This window comes from Manacus candei, unplaced genomic scaffold, assembly GCF_025592945.1.
Source record: "Manacus candei isolate 608988 ecotype Guabito, Panama unplaced genomic scaffold, ASM2559294v1 h1tg000048l, whole genome shotgun sequence".
Classification (NCBI taxonomy): Eukaryota; Metazoa; Chordata; class Aves; order Passeriformes; family Pipridae; genus Manacus; species Manacus candei.
Genome location: NW_026138096.1, coordinates 13,229,584 through 13,246,478, shown reverse-complemented (window position 1 = coordinate 13,246,478; position 16,895 = coordinate 13,229,584). Strand labels below are relative to the sequence as shown.

Sequence of the window (16,895 nt, the reverse complement as noted above, 5' to 3'; positions counted from 1 at the left end):
GTGTACTGAGTTGTGCAAACACGGGCATGTTTCCTATTTAATTAAGGCTGGTTTTATCAATTAATTTTCCCAAACAATTGGAGAGAGAAGGAGGGTGGAGAAGATAAGATCACAAGGTTGTGCAGGCGGGATGGGATACAGCTCCTTTTGGCAGCTGGAGTACGATTTCTGCAGGAAACTTGTTTGCAGCATTGTTCTATCCTTTATGTCAGTGTTTTTTAGTTTATAACCTCTTGTTTTTCCCCCTGTAGTTTACTCTCTCTCCTTCCCTTTACAGTCCTGAAACACCAAGCTTTGCTTTCAGCAGGAGCTCAGCAGTGGCAGATACTTCCTAATGCTCAGTGTGATTGAGGAGCTGGAATTAGGGGAAGATTCCCACTAGGAGTTCAACCAGAGCCTGGGAAGCTTGCAAAGACATGGGGAAAGGCAGGCCAGTTTGGGACTGGTTGTTGCTTGTCCTAGTTAGTTCAACAGCTCTGTTCCTGAGCTGTTAACCCTTTGTCCTGAGCTTGCTGTGCTGGTTTAGGTTCTGGCCAGCTGACAGTGTGGATAGGTCTCTGGTGGTCAATAGGATTTGGAAACCAGTGGCATTAGAGCTTTTGGCTAGATCACTGTTTCTATCCCCAGGGTTAAGATGAGGATATCCCATTCACTGCAGCAGGTTGATGTCCCTGTTCTCTCCAGCTTCTCCTGATGCAGAAAAGGGGTGTTCTGGCAGTGAAAGGTGAAAGCTGTCTCTGTGATGCAGTAGAGGGATGTTGTGGGATGCCTTCTGGGTAGGTGAGACCTTTTACCTATCTGCAGCCTTCCAAAATCAAGGGGGTGCTGATGCTTCAGCTACAGCACATGCTTGTTCAGTCTGCAGGGGATTTGCAGAGCAGTGGAGTTCCTGGATTTCCTCAGTTGTCCAAGGAACATGCCCAAGCTGTGCTTTTTGTTACTGCTACGATAAGCTGCGTCCTGTGTAATAAATACTGTAGCCTCTGACACACAAACACAGTGCTACAGTGTTCTGATCTTGCTGGCTGTGTAGGCAGGAGAAGCTCCATAGCCCAGACTTCATTCTCAGCCCATTTCTCTGTGAGTCACTTGAGGATGATGACCTCCTCCAACAGGAGTATCTGATGGTAGAGAAAATCTTCCAGTCCTTAATTTTATCCCCTCGCTGTAAATCAAGATGCTGAGCCACTGGCCAAGGGGTGTTCCAGAGGCTGCCACAGGGACCTTTGCAGAGTAGTTCCAGATGGCCTGCTCCCATCCCATCCCCTTGGAGCTGGCAGGGCCTGCCACGTTCTCACCGTACCCTTCAGCCAGAGGAACGCAATTATTTTAATTTATTTTCTTTTCCCTCAGATGAGGAGGATTTGGAAAAACGCATAATGGTGCATTTTATCAGCGAGTTTTAAATGGTGTGATTCATCCCCCGTGTTCTTGGCGTGACATTCCTTGGTTTATTTTTTGGATATCCGTGCAGTTCTGTCAGTGCCAAGCACTGTATGGAGGTGCCCCGTGGCAGACAACCTGCTCTACCCATATGTTCACTTTAAAGAAAACAACATCCAGCTCATAATAGGAAGTCTTTATACTGCATGCCAAGACGCTTGGGGCTTGTTAAATATATTCTACTTGTCAACAACTACCCAATTTAAGAAGTAGCCTTGGTGTGAATCAGCTTTGAACAAGTTCATTTGACTCGAGGGATATTTGCAGGCATTAAAACAAGTTGGATCACAGTGGTAAAAATGTGCAGTGGTTTCCTGATCAAAAGCACCAGCCAGTGACCCATTTTTTTTTCTGTTTAAATCTCCTCCAAACGTTCAAAAGTACTGAGATTTTCACAGTTAGCAAATTTTCGGTGATTCTGGAGGATGGGGGAGGCTTAATAGGACAAGTGTTTCAGGAGTGGGTGCTGGTGGCTCATTCCAGTGCTTCCCATCCCTCCTTGTCTTGAAGACCCACTTGTCCCAGATGCTGTTCCATCCCCATTTCCCTCTCTCCATGGACTGATTAGTCAAATCACTCAGGGATTTGGACACAATATATGTCTTTTCTTGCAACACAGCTTCTGATAAGCTACTCAGAAAATTGAGTGGCAAAGGAGGTGCCCGGTACCTCTGAGATAGCAGGAGGTCTTTTCCTGGAACCTGTTCCACCATCTTTGCCGATTCAGACTTAATTATAAAATGTCAAATTTCATGGCTAAGGGTCTTTTCCAACCTGAATGGTTCTGTGGTTTGTTCTCTGTCTCCCCCCTGCATTTTTCCTGCATGATGATGGTGTGGAAAGAGGCAAAGGGGACGCCTGTCTTGGGTCATACTTGTGAAAAAATACCTTTTGTCAGAACTGTTTGTTTTTGTTGTTGTTGAAGAACTCGAACATTTCTGTTTCCTTTTCCAGCAGTGTAAGACCACGCAGTGGTGCCGTGGTGGGAGGCTGCATAAGATCTGATGGCCTCAACTTTAATATCCAGCAGCTTTGGGTTGCTTCTCATCAATAACTAGTGGAGTAGTTTAGAGAGTCCATTATTTGTTGTGTGTGTATTGAAGAAGCACAGCTTCTTCCCAGCTTGGGAAGAGGAGACAATTTAGTGTGGCCATTTCTCTGTCTCTCCTGAGATGAGGGGAGGTTATATTTTGGGAAGTGAGTGGGTAAATGAAGTTAAAGCTTTCAGGTAAATGAACAAAAACCCAGCTAAGGTCAACTTCTAAGGCTGAAGACCTGAGTCTGGACTGTATTTTTTAGTGCTGTGTTTCCCTCTGTCTCTTTTGCGATGTGTCCTTAGGAAGAAGAACTCAGAGTCAGCCTGAAGTTCTCTCCTGCCTTGAAAAAAGCAGGATGCTGAGGAGGTTTTGGGCATGAGGCTGCAGGTTTGGCGTATGGGAAGAACAGGAAACATTTTGGCACGCTGCTGTCCAGGAGTACACGTGGGGTGTTATTAAAGCCTTTCCTTCCTTGATGTCTGATCCAGCCCTGCACTCCCTGTGTGTCAGTCATTGGGGTGGGTCAGTAATTTGTAATGGGGCTGGTAGGTGCTAATGGAAGATCAGCATTTTCGGTGCCTCGAGCCACACTTGATGGCTTGGGCTTTTACCTGGGTTTATTTTAGTGGATTGTAGCTTTTGTCTTCAGTTCCAACTTCAGTTTCTCTCTCATAGCCACCCCTATAAATTCCAGAAGCTCTCTGGATATCAAATCACTTCATTTCAGCTCCTGCCTATGGAAATACAAGGGATTAATGAGTTGCTCACTGGCAGCAGGAGTGCTGGCTTGTTTGTACCACCATGGTGAGAAAGATGAGCATGGTCATCTCTCTTTCCCCAGGGCTGGTGGGGACAGGGGAGGCACACAGGACAAATGGATTGTGGTGATGGTGTGGGGTGCAGTGGAGAGGGTGCTGCAGAGGTGATGGAGGTGCTCCACTCAAGACCTGCTTGGGACCAGGGAGAGTTGCCCACTCAGGCTCACGTGTCCCCCCTGCAGCACCTGCAAGGCTCCTCGCTCTGGTCAGGCATGACAGGGTGATGAGGAGCATGGGGATGGAGTCACAGTGATGGGAAAAGCAGGGATTTTGCATCTGTCTTCCTTGTTTCAAGTGCTGGAAAACACTGTGTTCAGGGAGGCCGTGCCAGTGATGGTCCTGGTTTGAGTAGGGTCTTTCAAGGGCTGCTTCTGACCAACACTTGAGTTTCTGTGAGCTGTCAGAACAGGTCTCCTCTGCCCACACCTGGCAGCTGCCTGCAGAAGGGGGTAGCAGCGCTGGTCTGGGGCTGAGTGACTGTTCCAGCTGCTCCATCCACCTGGCAAACCTGTTCAGACTAAAATACTGACTCGGGTAAAGCCTGAGCTCGAGGATGCCCATGAAGTGCCACTCTCCAGGTAGTTTCAGCCCAGCAGTTGGAGGTGAGCTGCTGGCATGTGCAGGAGTAACATGAGACAACCGTGATCTCAGTGGTACTTGTGCCTGAGTGACACAGGTTTATGAGCTTGGGAAGGGCTCTGGTATGTATGTAGGAGGCTGAGGACTGTTATCCTGCTCCTGCAGCTCTCCAGGTAGTTGAGTAAACGAGGTGTGTCGGCTTCTGATGCCATAAAGCTCCCGTTGGGCTGCAGTCGCAGCCTGGGCTGGTGTTTGCACAACCACTGTACAAAGGCAGTTTGTAACAGCAGGCTGGGTTCACCTGGGGGTCTGACTGACGTGGGGGACTTGAGCTCAGTTTATAACACTCCTGCCTCGTCCTGAAAGGGTGTAAATGGTGATTCTGGAAAGGATTGTGAGTTTGACGTGGATGAAAAAAAGAGGGAGAAAGGAAAAAGAGACGTACCTTCCAGTTTGACATGTTTACAGCCTGGAGAGCTTGGAAAGAGCATCTTGAAATAACAGGCAGTAAGGATTAATGTGCTTGTGTCTGAGGAGGCTGATGAAAGGGGGAAAGAGGGAGAAGTTACAAAATGCCTGTTTGTTGTGCCAGGAGCTGTGGAGAACCACAGGAAACAGCGCTGGGAGGCACTGACAGGCAGTGCTGGGGCCAGCCCAGAAATCCCTTCCACTTCATTTTTGTATCTATTCAGAGATATGATCTGTTCTGCCCTGACCTGTGCTCAGGGGACAGCCTGAGTCTGAAGCCTGGAAAGGTGTTAAGAGAGATAAAATTGCTCTGACTAGAATAATCTTTCCAAGCACTTCTCCCTCAGCTTAGGGAAAAAAGGTGCATTAGAGATGATAATTGAAAATTCTGTTGCTGCAGTTGCTTAGGCAAAGGTTACTCATTACAACTGTGCACTTGCTCAGTACAAGTAGTGCTGGGCTGTGTAATGAGTTAATGGCCTAAAAACTGCAGTGTCTCTGCATCTGCTGAATAACTCACCTTTCTGTTTCTGTTGTGGAGCTTTTGCAAATGGGTTTAGCTAACAGAGCTTTCAGATAACCACTTTTCCTTATGCAGCTGATGAAATAATAGAGATTATTGCATCTATTGGAAAAAGGCTTTTGAAACTCTGTATGAAAAAGTTTGCTGGTGTTATTATTATTTTTTTTATTGCTTTCTGAGGCCCAGGAGATGGGCCTCCAGATGCTCTGGACTGGATGGTGATCACAAATTTCCATTCCTCAGGCATCTCTGGAAACTACCTGCATGTGTGTTCCATCTCTACAACACCCTGCTAATAATGCAAGGGCTCACAGACACAGTTCTGCATCGTGGTAGATCCCTGAGGTGCAAAGACCAGAAAATTTTGTCTTACAACTCTGCCCTGGCCACACCCATGGAATGGGCAGGAGCATTCCCAGAACCACAGCCCTGTCTTCTGGTGGGACTGGAGTGTAAACGTCTGTGATAGATTGAATCCTGATTAGGAAGCTTCAAGCAATATCCTCTCTGTCTTTAGTGAAAAGGATTTCAGCAGCTGATTAGCGTCACTGTTAAAAATGAGATACTTTATTCTTGTTGTGATTTTTTTTTTCTAGCTTCTGCTCTTGGTTGCTCAGTCTCACTTTGTCTCTGCTTAGATTGAATGAAGCCTTTTGGTGTCAAGCATTCTGTGTTTGTAAACACTTTGAGGCTGTGATGACAAACCTGCATTACAAACACATGTGTGTGCAGTGCCCCGTCATGTGCTGATAGGATCTTGAATAGCTGCACTTAAAATAATGAGAAAATAGTGGTGTGTTTATTTCTTGTACTTCCATTTAGTCTTTCAGCTGAGTCTTGCTGGTTTTATCCGAGTTCCTTTCAAACACATGGGATATTGTTGCTTAGTTTTTCTGATTAAGGATGATGCTTAATTCCCATAGTTTCAAAACCTGGAGGGAATAAAGTGATTCTGGTGCATTTTTATGCTGGGGCTGCTCAATCTGTGCAGTCAGCAGGGAATTTGTTTGTGTTGATGCTGCATTTCTCACCCTCCAGACTGGCTGTTACACTTGTTAATGTGAAGACTGTTGATATAACACCATATAAGAGCACTCAGGAAGGTTGGAGGTCTGTTTTAAATGGTCTGTAAGCTCCCTTTCAGCTTGTCCATCCTGAGATGGGAATGACAGAGAGCAGCAGGATGGATTGCTCCTCCTCTCCACGACCTGAAAGGCTGAGGGCAGCAGATGCAAGTTGGACACCCAAAATAATGGGGTTTGTAGAATGCCAGGAGCTCACAGCTATGGCTCATGGGTATAAGACAACCTGAAGTCTGAAGAAAGGTCACTTTTTAAAGATGAACCAATCCTGATGGAAAAAAAAAAACCCAGCAAACAAACCCCAAAATCCCAACCAACCCCCAGCCAAGCCTTCAAGCACACAAGCCTTGTTTTCAGCCTTGCCCAAATCTTTGTATCATGACAGCTACAACAGTACTACCACGGGAGCCTTTGGGCGAGCTAAGAATAGCAGATTTCCTTGAGAAATGCTTTTGTTTATTTGGGTTTTGTATTTTTAAGTAGTTGGAGCCTTGGTGACCTTTTTCTGAAGGGTCCTAGAAGAATAGCCTGCTCAGAGAGCATTGTTGTAATAAGGAGGGCAGTTGTGAACTGCCTTAATTCTCTGGCTTCTTCCTTGTGACCTGCAAGGTTTACTGGCAAAATGAGGGAAAAAAAACCTCATGAAGTTGTCACACCTCTGAACTTTTCATAGCTGAGATCAGCAGAGATTAAAGGATGGGGAGCTCAGAGGATTGAAGGGTAAAAATGCCAGGAATGGAAACCCATGATTCTGGGTTGGTAGAATGATGCCCAGCTTAGAAAACATATTTTTGCAAAGATTTGTCTGCTGGGAAACAGCAGTTATGCTCAGGATTTATTTTCTTTTTTCAGGGAGGGGTTGGTTTCAGGGATTTTTTTTAAAGGGTTTTATTTTTTGAATGAAGGAAGTAGAAGGGGATCAATGAAGGGGTAGTGGCACGTAGGGAGGCAGGGGCAGGATGGTGATAGTGAGGAAAGGGAACAGGTCTGGGAGTAGAAGTGATTTAAATATCCTGAGTGAAACACACGTGAGATAAGAGGATCAAAGCTGTATATTTAAGACAAAAGAAAGATGTGTATTTGGATATTTAATTGTGGCCTGTTGGCTGTCGGGCAGGAAGGCTGTAAGCAAGACAAAGCAGGGGAATTTGACTTTCAGTGACACTGTGCTTTAGTGCTACCCTTGCTCTTAGATGGACACAAAGCAAAATTACAGCCTGAGAGAGACTCACAGTACAACAGCCAACACACTTCCTACCCTGTGATTAAAAGAGGAAAAAAAAAAAAAAGAGAAAGAAACAACTGTTTTTGGCAACTAAGAAAAAGTAAAAAGCCAAACTATCTTTGTGTCAGGGGACCTGGTGATATTCACTGGCTCGAGCCCTGACTGGTGGCTTGGCAAGTGCTGAAGGGAGAGCACTGAACACACTGAACTGTGTTTTATGTGCTTGTCTTAACTTGGGAGCCGAGAAAAGTGTACAATTGATACTGAAATAAAGTGCAGTGGGGATTCATGTATTTGTATCACCTGTTCATTTCACAATGGAACGTGGATCCTGGTTGGAAAGCTCGAGCTTTTGCTAAATTTTAATTGCCTTCTCCTGCTGATCATACAGTAAAGGTTGTTTGCTGAGTAGGGGTGGTTTCCAAATCAGGGTTCTGTAGACACAAAATACCCTGTTATTTTCTCATCTGTCTAGACAGGTCACCTAATCCAGTATTAAAATGCTGAAATGGGAGGGAAAACATTTTCTGGAAGCTTTCATGTGAAGAATTCACAGGAGCTCGCCAAAGCCAGGATTAGGAAAGCTGTGCTTGAAGAACTGAGCTGACCTGTTTCAGTTTCTATAGGATGGCAGAAAAGATGTTTCCTTCTTGTGGCAGTTAAAATACTTGGATCAAAGTGTTATCTGGAGATTGAGTAGTGTTGTAGAATGTCTATGGGAGTGAGTTCTCCCCCTCTGTTCTGCCCCAGTGAGACCCCCCCCTGCAGAGCTTCCTCCAGCCCTGGGAACAACAGCACAAGGATGTGGAGCTGCTGGAGAGAGTCCAGAGGAGGCCCCGGAGATGCTGCCAGGGCTGGAGCCCCTCTGCTCTGGAGCCAGGCTGGGAGAGCTGGGGGGGTTCCCCTGGAGAAGTCTCTGGGGAGACCTTCCAGCAATTATAGAAAAGAGAGAGAGTGACTTTTTACACAGGCAGACAGTGATAGGACAAGGAGGGAACAGTTTTAAACTAAAGAAGGAGGGGTTTAGATTGAATGTTGGGATGAAGGTCTTACCTGTGAGGGTGGGGAGGCCCTGGCACAGGTTGCCCAGAGAAGCTGTGGCTGCCCCTGGATCCCTGGAACTGTCCAAGGCCAGGTTGGATCAAAGGAGCAACCTGTTCTAGTGGAAGGTGTCCCTGCCCATGGCAGTGGGGTGGAACAAAATGAGCTCTAAAGTCCCATCCAGTCAGGATTCTATGGCTCTCCATTCCGTTGGGCAGTGGCAGTTGGGAGCTGCTGCAGTGGCAGTTGGAAGTGGTGCAGTGCCAGTTGGAACAAGCTCTGATGGCAGAGCCAGAGTTTGCACACACTGTGCAGATCCCTCGTGCAGGTGAGTCCAGCTAAGGGTGGATTGAGCTGAAGCTGTTCCAGTTTAAAGATTTTCAAAACAGTTCTCAGAGCCCAATTGGGGCCACCCTCCTTTTCATACCACTGCTTAAAACTACAGTCTGGTGTCAGCTCTCCTCAGAGAGTGGATGTTGCTTGGTCAACATACATAAATGTTCTAAGATCCTGGAGAAAAAGAGACTCTCCAAATGAAACTACTGTTACCTTGAACTTAGTTAGTACATGTGATCAGAAACTTCAATAGTGTCTTCAGTGCAAAGGTTCGACCCTTCTGGTGATGGAAGAGAGGAATAGTCAACACTTTGACACTGGCCAAGCATTGGGTGAATTGAGGAGGAACTCAGAAGGGGTATCCAGCAGCTTGGCAACAGGAAGAGGCAGAACACTGTCTCCTTGCATAGCTCTGTATTCAGTAAGTGTTTGGGGAGGGAGGATGGTAAAGCTAGGAATTGTTTTATCCAAATCATTGGGCACCAACAGATTCCAAGGGCGATGAATTGTGGGCTGTGTGTTTATCCTTTGCAAGCTGGGACTGATGCCAGTGTGGGCCTGGTGGAGTTTGGGTCTCTGTACCCTGTTCCTTCACACTCTGGAGGGCAGGTGTGAACTACCCAGAACCAGATGTCTACACACTGACATTTGTGTGTAAAGACATCCTGCATTGGTGATCCCTGATTAGGGACCCTTAGCCATGGACTCAGGCTGCTGAGTCCCACCTACTAAAATAAGGTAATGGGACCTGAGAACTAAGGATGGACACTGGTATAAAGGTGGCTTCTGGGAGTTTACAAACGAAAATTGGGTCCTGCTCAGAGGAGCCGTTGGATGTATTAGGTAGGTGGAGGTAGGGTTGAACTGGTCAGGACTGGTGTGGGTTTGAACCTCTCTTCATCAAAGCCCAAGGCTGATCCTGATGTGGCAGGACAGCGTTGGCTCCAGAGGCTGCATCATGTGGCTGTGAATTTCTGAACTGGCCCTTGTTGGCTTTCATCAGTTGAAATGTTTTCCCGTCTGTCCCATTTCTGTAATGATTGGTTTGATATCCAGTCTCCATGCTCAGAGCTAAACCCTCCTTACCTAGTGCCCTGGTTAGAGGATCTGAAGCTTATGCTTTGTGGTTGCCACAGTGGCACAGTGGAGCTTCATCACTGGGTCGTGGAGCTCGTCGGCACTGGGGACGTCGTTCTTTTGTCTTTATTTTTCAAAGCCTTTACCACAAAATTGCCACTTTCAGAGGTTATATAAAAACATGAGAGTTTGAAAGTCCTTTGGAAATAGTCTACATCGTACAAGAGGGTGGAGATTTCTGCAGTTTCCAGTACTGGTCCTCCAGGCTAAAAAGTTTGTTGCATCCCAGTTTGACCTCAGTTATCCTTTCCGTGCATCCCATTTTGAAAGGCTGGGTCCAGTTCACAACTTTCTTTTCTCTTCTGCCCGGCTTCTTTATTTCCAGTTTTCTTTTTGCCTTCCCTGGGAACTTTTAACCGCGGAGGATAAGCGTTTGTAAGCACTTGTTTGCTTTCTCCCCGTAGGTTCCTTAGAAAGAGAGCTTGGACGGCATGCAAAGTTGTGAAATATCTGCAGACAGCACGGATGATCCTCTTAGTAGTGGCCTACGGAGAAAGCGACAGCCTCGAATAGTCGTTATCGGTGCTGGGCTCGCGGGCCTGTCGGCAGCCAAGGCGCTCCTGGAAAGCGGCTTCACGGATGTAACTGTCCTCGAGGCGACCGACCGCATCGGGGGCCGCGTGCAGAGCGTGAAACTCGGTAAGAGGGGCCTTTCCCTGCCCTCCCGGGGAGCCTTTGTGTTGTCGTTGGGTTAATCCGACCTTGGGAACGGGATATGTGCACGTGCAGCGTTGGGTCGGGGCGTGGTGTTGTCGGGAATGTAAATCCCCGGGCTCCTTTCGGGGTGATCCCGTGCTGTCTCGTGCATCAGTCCCAACCCAGCGCTGCTCCAAACCCCGTGTTTCCGTGACATAAAGATCTGGGTGATTGTTTTCACTCTCGCAGGAACAGCTCTGTGATTAAGGAGCTGTACCGAGACAGTTTCCACCCAGGTTTTCCAGCCTGACTCTTGCCCAGGAGCAGCCAGTAAATCTCCAGGCTGGCAAATGTTTCTCAGGGCTTACAGTGCTTGCAAAGGGGAAGCTCTGAGCTGTTCTGCCTCACAAACAGCCCCATTCATTTCCCTTGAAGTAATTTACTGTGTAGGGCACTACCCACTGGGAATCAGGCTGCTGGAAAAACCTCTTCAATGTATCCTTTCATCCTGATTTGCAGCTTTCCCACCTCTGCAGGTTCCTTTCTTGGTGTGTAAGAGAGGTGCAGGCGCTGGATATTTGAATCCCGTGTCAATTGGAAGGGCTCGTAAAATCTCTAAATGCAAAACTCGTGGAACAAACGTTGTCCTTTGCAGCACAGGAGTCAGTGCAACTATCTAGGAGGACATTGCTTGTCTCTTCTCTGCAGGAGGGGAAAATCTCTTCGCTTTTACTGCATTTTCCTCCTGATTTCAACAAACTAGTTCTGTGTCTATCCCACTGTCTGGATTTATTACCTTTGGCCTCTTCCTGCCCTGTTTTCTTTTTATTTCTTAGGTGGTTACATCAGTTACTGTGTTTTACTCAATAAACTCACCACAGTAAACAAACAGCAGCGTCCCGTGAACTTGCAGAAGGGAAATGAATGGAAAGGCAGTTGGACAAATCTAATCTCCAGGGTCTGAATAGGGCACTTCACATTCTGCTGAGACTTGGCATAGAGCTGAGGATGGGAAGTGTGTCCTTTACTCACAATCCGCTGTATTAAAAATATCCTGGATCGTGCCTGTGAGAGGAGGGAAGTGCCAAAGAGCTGAAATCTTCAGGGAGCAATAGATCATTCTACCAGTGCACCTGTGAAATAGTTTTGGTGTATTAGTTTTGAGATTGATTCTCTCACCTTTGGCCACCTTCACCAATAACTCACATCTTTGCCTTTGCTGGGAATCCACCTCCTGTTCGTTAACACTTCTTAATTAGCGCGAGACAAGAGCAGACATTACAGTCTGAGGGAGGTCTCACAGTTTGCAGATAAAACTGTTATTTGCAAGGCAGAGCCTGGAATCCAAAGTCTTGATCTTTTAACACCTTTCCTAAAACTGCAAATGGTCTTTTCTTACCTTCTGCAAACTCTCAAGGCTGCCCTGTGTGGGTGTGGGCTGCAGTTCTCTTTCAAGGTGGATCCGTGTTTTGACCCCCTGTGCTCTTGGCAGATTCATGTGCCTTTTAGCAAACGATTTTGGAGCCCTGTTGGGTGGTGAAGCAGCACATATTCAGAGCCTGCTTATTGCCTGGTAGGAGGGCATGGTTCTGGGCTGTGTTTTCTTCTTCTGTGCTTTCTGGAGCAGCAAGACTGCACCAAGGACGTGCAAGACCTGCTCATTTCTCAGAACTGGCTACAGCTGCATAAACAACTGTTAAAGAAGTGGTTCTTCTGGGCCTTCAACATATGACCAGTTTGATCTGGCCTTTAAATGTTAAATGGCATTTAAATGTTAAACTTCTCTGGCCCCACCCCTGTCTGCAGACTTGACTAAAGATCTGATTTAAATCTTTATCAGAGCTACTAATTAGGAAGAAATTCTTCCCTGTGAGGGTGGGGAAGCCCTGGCCCAGGTTGCCCAGAGAAGCTGTGGCTGCCCCTGGATCCCTGGAAGTGTCCAAGGCCAGGTTGGATGGGGCTTGGAGCAACCTGGGCTAGTGGAAGGTGTTCCTGCCCATGGCAGAGGGGTGGAACTGGATGGTCTTTTAAGGTCTCTTCCAACCCAAACTGTTCTGTGATATGGTGGCACCTTCTCAGGATTATATCCTAATCCTTCCACTCCCACTGAGCCACGCTGTGTCTTGTAGGGCATAGTATTTTCCCTCAAGTGCATGGAATATGTTGCTATTCAGCACAGGGAAATAACCTGAATTTTCAGAGATTTGGTACATCTTTTCTAGCACAGGTGAGGCAGAGGGTTTGTGTGTTTGTGGACTGTGTGTGTCTTGCACGTGATCTGTACCATCTGTATCCACTGCAGATATTTCACAACAGGATATCCAAGAAATAGTCAGGGCTGCGAAGGGAAATGTGGAAGTTGCTGTACATATTCAGGAGGCTTCGTGCACAATCTCTGTATTCCTTTGGTTATTTTTGTTGTATTGGGTGATTCATTCAAAGTAGATTAATACTGAACCTAAAATCCTTTAAGGCCCTGAAAGTAAATTGGCTGTCTCTGTTTGAAAGGATCTTATTTAATTTTACACTTTTAAATAATTCATCATGTAACTTAACACCTGATAACAGCTGACTTATCTACTTGGTAATGATGTGTTTGAGTATTACAAGGCAAGAATTACTGCTTTTAATTTGCAGGTATTTGTTTCTATTGCACACAGCTATTGCAAACAGGAGAACTTGGGACACATCATCGTTGTTCCCCAGCACTAAGACAGCAGGACCTGCTGGCACATTGTTTTCTTTCAAAGACCAGGTGCATACAGAGGGTTGTTGTGCAGCAGAGAGCAAGCTCCTGCCACAAAGCAGGAGGCAGTTTTCCTGCTGCTGCTCTGGCATGGGATGACTGCAGGGGGTTGTGTTAGCAGGGGGGCTACCACATGCAATATTGATGAGCTCTGTATCTTTGACTGCCAGTGCTCAGTCATTTCCACCTGGCTGGGTGCTCTGGACTTTGTGGCACCTTAAATATTCACAGGCTTGTGAGTTGATGCTGTGCTTTGGTGTAGAAATGTTGTGCTGTAATGCAGATTTTGAAGGGCAGTCAGCATGGTACTTAATGACAAGGTGGTTGTGTGAAGAATGAGATCCATGGAGCTTCCCTGGGAGGCAGATTCTCAGCTGGAGAGCAGCATTCCTTGGGGCTTTCACCCATTAAACTTGACTGCATTACAGCACAGTGCTGCAGTGTCTCTGTCTGAGCATATATTTACATGTTAAATAGCATATGATGACTGGTAACTGCACCAACCTTTCTCCATCAAGCAGGATCCTGTTAACTATCTCACTTAATCAGGCATTCCCACGATGCTGGGAGAGGCTGCCCAGCTTTGTCAGACTTCAAAACAGCTTTGGACTCCAGAGAATCTGTCAAAATGTAGGGGGAGAACACACCCCAAGCTTATTTTTAACACCTGCTTTCAGCTGCTGAGCATCTGCCTGTGCTCTCAGCACAGTCCTGGCAGTGCTGGGTCAGGGGAGAGCCCTGGTGCAAACCCCAGTAGTTGTAAGGAAGGGGGAGAGTGGGGATGACCAGAATCTTTGTGTTCTGCAGGCTGAGAGTACAGGTGATGAAAACTAAATGAATCTGGTGTTTAACCTAATGGTGCATCTTTTTAAGGAGCCCGATATAAATCTTCGAAGGCGTAAATAATAAAATGCAGCTTATTTACTCATTTGGGGAATGGAAATACACGTTTAATTGCAGTTAATCTGAGGTGTATTTGTAAGTAATGAGCATTTTTAATCGCAGGAGGTTCAGTATTCAGGCCAGTGTTACTATCCCAAGGCAGCCCAGATTTTCCTACGTCTCCCTGCTGGCAACAAGAACCAGGAACTGAGAAAGGTCTGAATTTCTCCTTAAGTACCAGAGGTGTGTCACTGTGGTGCATCTTCCTTGGAAACATCCCATCCTTGTAGCACTATCCAACCCTGTATCTCGAAGGACTGGTTTGAAGAACACTGTCACTGCCTGTGTCTGACAGAGAAAAATCACTTGTGATGTTCAAACACGTGTCATCCTTGGGCGATTCTGCCTCTGCTCGTGAACATTTTAGTTCAGGTTGAGCGTGACAAGCTTTCAGGAAAACAGGCTTCAATAACCCATTTTCTTTGGCTTCCTCTCCCTCAGGGCATGCCACTTTTGAGCTGGGAGCTACGTGGATTCATGGTTCACATGGAAACCCAGTCTATCATTTAGCAGAAGACAATGGTTTGCTTGAGGAAACCACTGACGGCGAGAGGAGCGTTGGGCGGATCAGTCTCTACTCCAAGAATGGGGTGGCCTATCACCTCACCAACAACGGGCAGAGGATCCCGAAAGATGTGGTTGAAGAATTCAGTGATTTATACAACGAGGTTGGTGCTCAGCTGCTTTGGCAGGTTGTAGGTTTGCCTGAAACACTGAGGCCCCTTCACGGTTGTGACGATCCGGGACAAAGGTAGAAAAGCTTTAATTTCTTTGTAAAAAAACCCCAAACCACTAAGTTTTTTTTTAATCTCATCTGCTTCACTGTACCCCGTTGTTTGTCCATGACGTGGGATTAACTCGCTGTTGTGAGGAAGAACAATCTTTCCACGTTTGTCATCAGTTTTAATCACTTCCAGCAACTGTTTCTGGGGAGATACAGTTGTTTGCTGGAGAAAGTTGCTACTTAATCAAAAGAGTAGAGGAGAGATCAAATTACTGAACAAAGTAGACGCAAAACCTTAGCAACAACCAGCTAAATATTGTATCCCTATGACTTTTTATAAATACCATAATGTGCTGTGTAGGGTGCCAAAGTCAGTGTAGTATCATAAGAGTTGTAAGTTTTCTTGCATCAGAAGGAAAAGGGACATCTGTGCTGGGAGATTCAGACCAGCGTGGACTTCACTTCAAGGTTCTTTTAAGTCTTTTCCTTCCCAAAGTTAATTATAATTATTCCCCACAGTTTTTAATGTCACATGAAGTACATTTAGAGGGGTCTGTACAGACTGTCTGGCCCTCCAGGTAATGTGATCTCTCAGTAGGTTATATAAAATGGAGCAGAACATGAGGATTTTCATCAAGCTGTAGCCATGCCTAAAACCTTTGGATTTTCGTCTGACAGTGAACTTCAGTGTTTGACTCTTGGCTGAACACACACTAGATTCAGGTTTCTGTTGCATACTTTGTTTAAAAATATGTCTGTGAGCCTGTAAAGAATTATCAAGAATTGGGTGGGGAGCAGAAAAGGGGATTTTTTTTTCTTTTTTTTTTTTTTAAATTGGGAAAGACTTTTGGCACTGTCCTTTGTCTGTGAACTGGAATGGTGATGGGATGGCACAAAGATCGTTTCAGTTTTAGAGAGGAGTAGTAGGAATTTAAAAGAAACTTTGGTATGGAAAGGATTTAACAACCTGTGGACAACTTCCTGGGCAAATGCAGATGGAGGTAATTAATCTGAACGTCTTTTCATATTACTGGGTTGAAAACAGAACCAGAGCCAAGCAGGAAAAAAAGACAGGTGAGATGTGTGTGGAGGAGGATGAACAGCAAGTAGGGCTGGAAAGAGAAGTGAAAATACTGCAGTGAGCAGCATTATTTATGTAAATGGAACAGTGCCAAACTGCAGGCAGGGCTCAGTGATCATCCTGTCTGGAAGATGATAGGAAAATCTCCAGCAAGGGGAGGGCAGACTCTGAAATGAGAAGAGAATACAAAGATGAGAGCTAGTCAGCTTTGAGATAAACCCAGTAAGATAAGGGCTATAACAAGGTACCAGTGTTTTAGAAATGATTAATTTGGTAAATCTACCCTTTCTTTTAAAGGGGAGAGAAAGGGGCAGCCAGTGACAGGAGAGAACAACACATTAAAAGTTAATCTTCTTTGCGAAACACCTAATTAGCTTATCATTGCCACAGGATATCTTTATCTCTAGCAGACAGAAAAGGCTTTCACATTTATGGCTTGTAAAAATGTCTACAGGCACTCACAGCCATAAAAAATATGTAAGGGACAGCTGAAGCCAAGCACAGGGCACCAGCCAACCCCTTAATTGCTCCTGCTGGGAGGTGCTTTCTCTGCCTTCCTCCAAAGCCTGCTGGAATTTCTTGCAGAGGCAGCTCAAGCTTTTGTTGAGCTGCTTGTCCCAACCTCTCTGGGGTGCCAGGTTGGATGATCTGTAGTGATTTAAGACAGCTGGCTGTGGTTTCTGCCCTGTGCTGTGTAGGAAAAGTGGGAATTAAGGCGAGCAATGTGATCCCCTGAAAATCTGCAGTTAAAATGACTGTAGGAAATACAAGTGCCCTGGAGGGTGGGCAGCCAGGAGCATGTGCAGGAGGTGTGTGGCTTTGGGGACCTTTTCCTCTGGCATAAAGTGCAGAGAGTGTTTCACACATGCTGAGTCTGGCTGGGGCATTTCTGGTTTGTGTTTTGTTGAGTCCCCCATTCTCTCAAAGTTTTCATTATTATTTTCATTAGAGTCCATTCCATCATTTCTTATTTCATCTTGGCTGGCCAAAACTCTGTTGCTTTAACTGATGAAATGGGTGCTGGGAAGGAACAGCAGGAATTTGATCTTCGGTTCTGCATCTTTGCTGTTTTGAGGA

The 16,895-nt window shown here is 46.0% G+C and overlaps 1 protein-coding gene across 3 annotated transcripts in view; it reads left to right on the top strand.

The window, feature by feature from the left end:
* Positions 1 to 16,895, top strand: part of SMOX (spermine oxidase) — a 51,435-nt gene that overhangs the window by 16,889 nt on the left and 17,651 nt on the right. The window contains exons 1-3 of one of the 3 annotated variants that reach the window (XM_051798216.1): positions 8,421 to 8,544; positions 10,094 to 10,328; positions 14,455 to 14,681. In XM_051798216.1, the coding sequence (XP_051654176.1) occupies positions 10,121 to 10,328; positions 14,455 to 14,681 (435 nt within the window). In that variant the 5' untranslated portion in view covers positions 8,421 to 8,544; positions 10,094 to 10,120. Of the gene's footprint in view, positions 1 to 8,420; positions 8,545 to 8,794; positions 8,974 to 10,093; positions 10,329 to 14,454; positions 14,682 to 16,895 lie in introns of those variants that run through there. The other 2 variants (XM_051798217.1, XM_051798215.1) reach the window with 2 other exon arrangements.